The 8,209-nt window shown below is 33.4% G+C and overlaps 1 protein-coding gene across 1 annotated transcript in view; it reads right to left on the bottom strand.

Moving 5' to 3' along the window:
* Nucleotides 1-3,853: 3,853 nt before the first annotated feature.
* Nucleotides 3,854-8,209, bottom strand: part of LOC148828638 (hephaestin-like) — a 28,198-nt gene continuing 23,842 nt past the window's right edge. The window contains exons 17-22 of the mRNA XM_088925400.1: nucleotides 7,535-7,641; nucleotides 6,249-6,474; nucleotides 5,516-5,655; nucleotides 4,814-4,976; nucleotides 4,543-4,569; nucleotides 3,854-4,059 (exon numbers count right to left, since the gene is read on the bottom strand). Coding sequence (XP_088781526.1) covers nucleotides 3,854-4,059; nucleotides 4,543-4,569; nucleotides 4,814-4,976; nucleotides 5,516-5,655; nucleotides 6,249-6,474; nucleotides 7,535-7,641 — 869 coding nt within the window. The remainder of the gene's footprint in view (nucleotides 4,060-4,542; nucleotides 4,570-4,813; nucleotides 4,977-5,515; nucleotides 5,656-6,248; nucleotides 6,475-7,534; nucleotides 7,642-8,209) is intronic.

The raw sequence follows: 8,209 nt of genomic DNA, 5'->3' as shown, positions 1-8,209 counted from the left end.
TCTAAAACAGTCAAAACCAGTGCAGAAAGCTCTTGGAAACTCATTGCCTTAAATACTGGATGTTTTTTTGACAAGTTTTCAATCAGCTGAAACATGCTGTAAAAATGATGTTAAAATAAGTGTGCTTATCAGTCAAGAGTGGGGTTTGAGTTACAAGAAAGAATAAATGTTGACTTCAGTTATACAAAAAGTTGCACATTTCTATGACTTAATTAGGAGAGTTTACCGATTAGAACAGGTTTTCTTACAGCTTTTGATCTACAGTAACTCAGATTTGCAATGAATTAGTGAACGCTGCAATATACAACATAGGCAGCCAAAAGTCTCCGGAAAAAAAAGTTGCAGATAGGAGTAAAATATCAGTCATCCTAAAGTGCCTTTGGGACCCAAAATCCAGTACTGAATGTAAGAAATGTCTAAGCAGTGTGGGAATGCTAACCCTAACCCTCGCTGGGGTTTCAACAGAGTAAACCTCCAATATGTCTCTGAATCTGTCTTTGAAACCCTTCAGTCTTCTAACTTGAAAAAGTACCTGAAACCAAAAAATAGAGTCTAAAACAATCAAAACCATTGAAGATAGCTCTTGGATGCTCATTGTCTTCAATGCTGGACCTTATTTCGGCTAGTTTTCAATCAGCTAAAAAATGCTGTAAAAAAGATGTGGAAATAAGTGTGCTTTGCAGGCCAGTGTAGGGTTTGAGTTACAAGAACCAATAAATGTTGACTCCATTTAAGCATATCGTTGCATTTTAAATGACAAAATTAAGAGAGTTCTCCCAGCAGAACTTAAGGATAAATTGTACTGCTTTTCATTCCTGAACTGGTTTAAGCCTGTCAAAGGAAATGTTCATTTCATTTATGTGACCTACATTTTTAATTATTAAGCTGAGCTTCACATGTAAAGCAACATTACACTGCATTTATTCAATATTTTTGTACCAGATTTCACTTTGCAAGCATGAGCACAAACCATGAATTTCTGGGCCTATAATTTCCTGTATTACTGTAAATGGATCACTAAATGTGTGTTCAGAAATTAAAAAGACCTGAAGCTTTCTTTGTGAGAATTGTATGAGTTTCTTAGAGATGTTTGCTTAAATAATTAAACAAGACAATTTCTTGCACATAAATTAAATCTGTGGCATTAGTTAGAAATTGTGCAAATGAAGAAACGGAAATATCACTTACAAAGAAAAAGTGGTCACTATCACTAAACTGTAAGCATCTGATGACAACTTTTAGAAGAAAGCTTCACTCACATCTCACAAATGGGAGACAAAGTCTGACAGCTGTTTTGTACTACAGTATATACAGTAAGACAGATACTACTATATAAGATAGATAGATGAACTACTAAGTTGCCCATCAGCATTACTGTATATTGTCAAGCATAGAGTGAATGGTTGTATGTCCAGGTTCCAACTGTTTTCATTGAACTTCCAGTTATGAGGTCCTAAATAATATATTAGACAATATTGTTTACAAAGTAATTATTATGTTTAAACGCAATGTTATGTAATCTCATTTAAATGCATTTTTTCCTGGTGCTAATAGGCTTCCTTGGTATTGGCAACCAAGATATTTATCCTCACAGTAAGGCTTATTTACTAGTTTTACTGCCAGACTTGACTATCTTCCCAGTAGTAGTGTTTTAGAAGCATGCTAACAATCTTGGGATAACAGATTTTCTTTGAAAAGTACCTAATTCTGTCATCACTTCCACATCTAAATCATACCTAAATTTATCAAAAAAAATCTCATGCCCTGATTCAGCAAATGGTAGGTTATGAACGAAATTAACACGAGCACATTCATGTGAAATGCTTGCTATCTGTTACAATGTAAATGTAATACTTTTTTCCTGTACTGGTTTACATCTCAGAACACATAGTAGATTTAATATCCTGTCATACTTTACTAGTGTGAGCTCTATGTGTACTGAATTATTCAAAGAAGCAAAGGCATATGTGAGCAGTGTAAAATTTCATCTACTGAACAAATCCCTCAGGAATTTGTGAAAGAACAGGAAAGAGAGATAAAGTGTAATTTGTAAACTGTAATCCATCATTTGAAATACCGTAAAGGAATAGAACCAGCTCCAATGATGCTTGTACTTTGACATTCATTTTCTCTAAGGGAGAAACCAAGAAAGATCAATTTTACAGTCACTCAAATTCTTTTTTACAGTATTTAGCCTGTGGTATCAGACAAATGTTCTATTTATCAAATAGTAAACACAAGTGTTTTGAAGCTTTTGTTGATCAGATAAATTGTGTCTAGAATTTTATGCTCAAAGGGTTGGTCTGTGGAAATTAAACAATAAATGTTTCTCTTAGTCTAAAATACAGGTTGGACTATGTCTAAAAACTTTGATGTCCATTTGATCACACTTAGTCACATTCAAAAATAATCCATAAATATGATTGACTTCAGTGTTACGTAAATTGCCACCAGTCAAATGGAGTTAAAAAAGGTCAAAACCTAATCTCACCCACACTGCATTTTATTTTCACATCTCTCCCTCCACTCCATCTCCATTCCGTACTAATCCTTCATTAAGGGAGAAAGGTGTTCTAGCTGCCACAAATAGGTTGTCATTCTCAGCCAGGTGAATTACCCCAGTAGTTCATTATTTCACTTTCATTAGGATTTGACTGAAATACTGAAGCATTACATGAGCAGTAACAGAATCAAATTTACTTTCATGGATTGAAATCATGTTTAATAATAATTAATTAGCAATCTAATGTATTATTTTTATCTGCATACTGTAATTATAACATGAATGATTATTTATGAAACAATTTATGTAAACACTCTTGGATCTATTTAACTTGAGTTGATATGGTATAAACATTTGCTCAGAGGGCAGAGTAGCCTGCTAGTCTACAGTTGGTATGGTAATACCATTAGTTAACACATCCAAAATGGTGTGAAATTGAGTTGCATTCTGTCAGGGATGGAATTGGAAGAGATCACAAATTACCATAAAACCATTACCTGCACGTACAGTAGTCTAGCTCATGAATTATTCATGTAAAGATTCAGGGAAAGAAGCAAGGAAATGTTCAAAATATTGTCAGATGACGCTACCTACTAAATCATGGATTGTTCTTCATTAACCAAATTGTGAGTTGTGAATTGCTCTTGAATAATATCTGCTTTTCCTTACTAATGAGAGAAATGAGCTTGCTTTTAATGAATGAGTATTTAAGATAATTTAAGTATATTAATTACTCCTATTCTCATTTTAGAAAACAGAAATATACTGTACTAATGACCATCCTTCATTTAAAATGAAACAAAATCAAACTGATATTTTACCCTTTATTTTACAAATATGTTCCCTTTCTTACAATATAAGAAAACTTTATGTTGTGATAGCAATATTAATGTAAGTATCTTCATAAAATAATATGGTAGGTTTGTCCAGCTTTTTATAAGCATGAGTTGCTTTGTGCGTTTCTAATTCACCACTTTGCCTTTGTGTCTTAGACGTTTTATATCATTAACTGTATGATAATTGTACAATTACTATCTTGTAAGAATGCAGAATTGTGTGAGATGGGAAGCAAGGTTGTGACTGGTTAGTAGTGATATGGAAGCCCACCAAGGAAAAGCAGGTTGATACAAATCACACTGATGGACCAGTAGGTGGTGCTGTTCTCTATGGGAACACCAATTCAGTGCCCTAGTATGATAACCTGGGTACTGTACTGTAAGTTTTGATATTAAGCCACAAGAGACATATTCCGAACAGTACTGGTACCACTGATTTATTAGAAAGCATCCTCATTTATAAATATATGCTGCATTTACACTGCACCTGATATTAGCACAAAATGCATTTTCACTAAAGCATTTTCAAGGATACTTCTTCAGGGTAGTGCTTATTTTGTTTTTTCTTGCGTGACATAACTATGACCACTCCAGTAAGAATGAAGGCTGTGAGGAAAAGAACAAAACCTATAACCAGAAGGACTGTTAACACAAACTCTGCTTCTTCTTGTGACAGATATTTCCCAAAGACTGCTATTTGTCCAACATGTAACTCTGGACCTACAAAAAAAGAAATGGATAATAAGCGATTATATGAAACTTGTTTTAAATTCCAGATGGTGTTGGTTTAACTCTGAAACGTGCAAGGGGTTAAGACATGCATTTTGTCTTTTGTGCTTTGGAAATCAAATTACAAGAAACTTCCTGCTGGTGTCTGACGTGTGGTACTGTATATATAGTAGTACAAAATAAACAAAACATTTTTTAAGTTGTTGGTTAAAGCTACAACTGTTTGTTTTGGCAGAATTGTCCATATTATGTACATATTATATTTTACACATTATGAGAAGTCTAGCCTTAAGGATATCTGTTACTGAGAAAGGTAAAGTTAATATAAATACAGTAAACAGATCTAAGATAATAAGGTTATGTACCAGTATATACTTTCCTTATAGGTGCATTTATCTATGTATCATACTGTGTGCTTCTTAAATTACTGTATGGCAAATGTGCTTTTTAAATTACATACTGTAAATATTTTACCTGAATCAATGTCGAATCTCTGAGGCACTAAGAAAGAAATAAACAAACATTCAGAAATGGATGTAATTTTTAATTTACTCATGTAACTCCAGTAATTAACACAGTCAAACAAATGTCACACCAAAATGTCAAACTCATAATTATTGGATGCTTGTGGTTAGGTCATTTTTTCAAAAGCATAATGAGACCTTGTCTTATTTTTATTAAATGCAGGATGATTTTTAAATACCTCATAAAAAGCAAGCAAAATGAGGGCCAATTAGCTTCATACCATTCTTGGGATGAACAGTATAGACTGTTTCCATGCCTGCATGGATGTGATCTGATACGTGGCAATGTAGGAGCCAGGTTCCCGGATTAGTAACTTTCATTTCTAAGGTCTGAAAAGTAGCTGGGAATAAATCAAACACATCTGCCCTGTGTCGTTTTCCATCCTAAACCAAAGCACGAGAACAAAGTCAGCTGGTAAATGAATGGTGTAAAGACAGGTCACATTTCATTTAGAATAAACCCATAACCAAACATAATATTAACATTGAATCCCACTGTAAAAGAACATGCACTGCTGCAGCATTTATATCACAGAAACTACAGTTATGCAGCATTTTAGCATTAACAAAAACAGATGCAGAAAAAACATGCATCAGGAAGAAAATACTTTCTCAATTTTTCCTTTATATATTATATAATGTTAGAAAGGGAAAATGTATGTTGACAAATGTGCATTTTCTTAATGTATACGAGCCGTAATTTTACCAAAGACCTGGTGAAATAATTCATATGCTGTTATGTCCAATTAATGTCCGGGTTTTTTGTATGTATTATAAACTTTCCGGTGTTTATTCCAGTGATTTTTTGTTATCTTAAAGATCTGTATGGGTGAGTAAAATGTTACAGCAATTATCTGGATATGACATTTTCTTAGACAGCAACCTGTCAAAAAATCAACATAAATCTGGTTTAAGTTACTCACCATGAAAGTAAAACTCTGAGCATGGAAGTGGACTGTATGCATATCAATTTCATCTCCCAGTCCTATTAGGTACCAGTCTATGCGTTCTTCTTCATACATAGAAAGTCCATGAAGATTAGCATAAATTTTTCCATTTATTGCTGCAAAAAAAACATTAAACACAACCTTGTGACTTAATCTTAGTGCAGGTTCGTGGTAATAAGTTGTACATATCCAGACAATTTCCTGAAAGCATCTCTAGTATATACAGTACTATATACTGAAAAGAAATTGCAGTACCACTTCAGAAAACCATTTGACAGGCACCTGTGGGCCTTACCTCTTCACAGCTGTCATTATATCACTACTATTCTAAAACCGATGAAAATCATACTATTTTTGCTAACCCAAAAATCGATAATTTAAGTTAAACTGAGTCAACAAAATCAACAATAAAATTAAATTGTGTGCTGCACAATTCAGACATGCTTTAGACAAAATAACAGGTTTTAAATAATATTTTGAACTCATAAAATATGTATATTAGTATTCTTTAAAATTAAATTGGAGACATTTTTCAGAAACTCAGGAATTCCAATGTTGATTCCAATTTAAAATCCCATTCAAGGTTTAAACCCAGAAAACTGAAATCAATAAGTCTATGATTAAGATTGTGGCTGGAACAAAATCCAGTAGCAAAAAATCCCCCAGGACTGAGGTTGGAAACCACTGACATAGTAGTCACAAGCCTTACCATGCATCTTATTGCTTTCACAAAACCTCTCATCCTCATAATTGATTTCAGAGATGTTTTGTTCACTGTACATTGCAATGTTTTTGTCAAGGTACCAGGATTGATTTTCATCAAAAATGAAGAAGAGGAGGCTGAATTCTCGGTCCAGGTCGGCTCTGGATCTTTCAGGAGTCAATGTGCCCTTCCGACATGTTATTAATGGACCAATCAGGCCACTGTGCAAATCCTGCATAAGACAAATAATAAAACAAATCCACATATGTCTCACACAATTCTCATCTCCAAATGTGGCTGATTCCAATGTATGCTTTTGTTATAATGTTTTTTTTCAAAGTATTATAGTTAACTACCAATATGTTTTCATCCAAATATCAGTGGAAAGAACAAGCGATAGATTAATTTGTGTACGTTCCTCTGCCATATTTTCTTATACAGTACATAGTTTCTATAAAAAACAATATTCTTTTTGACAATATCTTGCTTACTTTGACTTTTAAAAACCTTATTAGGGTGACAACATATTTTCTTTTCTGTAGCTCTTGCTCTTGAGAAAATATATTTTTTAAAAGTTTGTCGTACTGGTACCGCATTTTGCAGGTGTTCACAGTATACATACAGTATATAGAGGTTAAACCCACATCTCGCACGATAAATTTCACCCCATGGCATTGGGATTTCAGCCATGCTAATTTATCAATTACATCTTCTTAAGTCTAGATTTAAAGTTACATTTCAGTTTTGTTTCCTTTTTTAATTAATTTAATACTTTTTAAGTCAGCAGTTTAAATCACATTTGTCAAACATGAATGGAAATCCACGACATATTTTCTGCTTGCACTTTATTTTCCCCCAGTGAAAACTATACTTTTAGTGTATATCCTGGGTTTAAATTCTTGGAACATGGGTCTTAGTTTTGTTTTCACCGTGACCTAAAAGCATTGATTTCAAATTATCTTACAATAGGGAGCATTACCCTTATTCACCTTTCAAATCATCTTCTGATTATGTTTGCCTACTACAAACATACACACAGTACATGCATACGAATATGTCCTGTCAGTAATAGTGTTGTACCAAAATATCTTTTTACAGCTCTTAGCTACAAGTCAGAGAACAAGAAGTAGGCCCAAATTAAACAGGCTTAGTGATATATAATACTACTGTATATACCTGGGTATAATTATATACAGTATTGTATTATAAGTAAATAATTACACATACCTGCGAAACTAGAGTAGATGTAAATTCACAATTCAAAAGAAACCAAACAAAATATAGTGGAGTACCTTCACAGGGTGTACCATTGAATAGTAGGCCCATGTAATGCAAGCTGAATCTCCAGGACCAGGCCCTGATCGCTCTGGAATATTCCATCTGTATATAACTATCTCCCCTAGGAGCAGTGGCAGACAGAAACTGGTAATTAGACTTGGCAATGCCTGTGGCACAGGTGGCAACATTACAGTAAGTATTAAATTTTCCTTTCAAACAAGATCATTTAAAATCTATTTCCATAACCTATCAAAATACATGGAAGTCTCCAGTTAAACTTAAGGATTCTGATTAAAATTGTTTAAAAAGAGGAAAGAATTAAATGGTATGAATGAAAGCATGTCTGCAATAAACTGAGATCATTAGCTCATTATCATATTGATACTGATAGCTTAGTACATATTGTTTAGAGAACATACGCATATTCAATAGGGAGAATGACATTTTTCTGGTTTATGTGGCGCTCCAGGACTTATACACAAACTATATAAAGTATGTGCTCTAAATATTATTTGCTACATCTGTGACCATGTGTGATTACAGCTTCAATTTCTTAGGGACAGTATTTGTATCTTAACTACATAATTCAAACTTTACAAAGGCTTTTCAGCATTGAATGTACTGTAGCTGATATATCATATCAATCAATCATAAAATACCCTTATTAATAATTATAAGCCATTAAACTC

Source organism: Atractosteus spatula, chromosome 9 (assembly GCF_055471065.1).
Source record: "Atractosteus spatula isolate fAtrSpa1 chromosome 9, fAtrSpa1.hap1, whole genome shotgun sequence".
Classification (NCBI taxonomy): domain Eukaryota; kingdom Metazoa; phylum Chordata; class Actinopteri; order Semionotiformes; family Lepisosteidae; genus Atractosteus; species Atractosteus spatula.
This window is presented reverse-complemented; position numbering and strand designations above follow the sequence as displayed.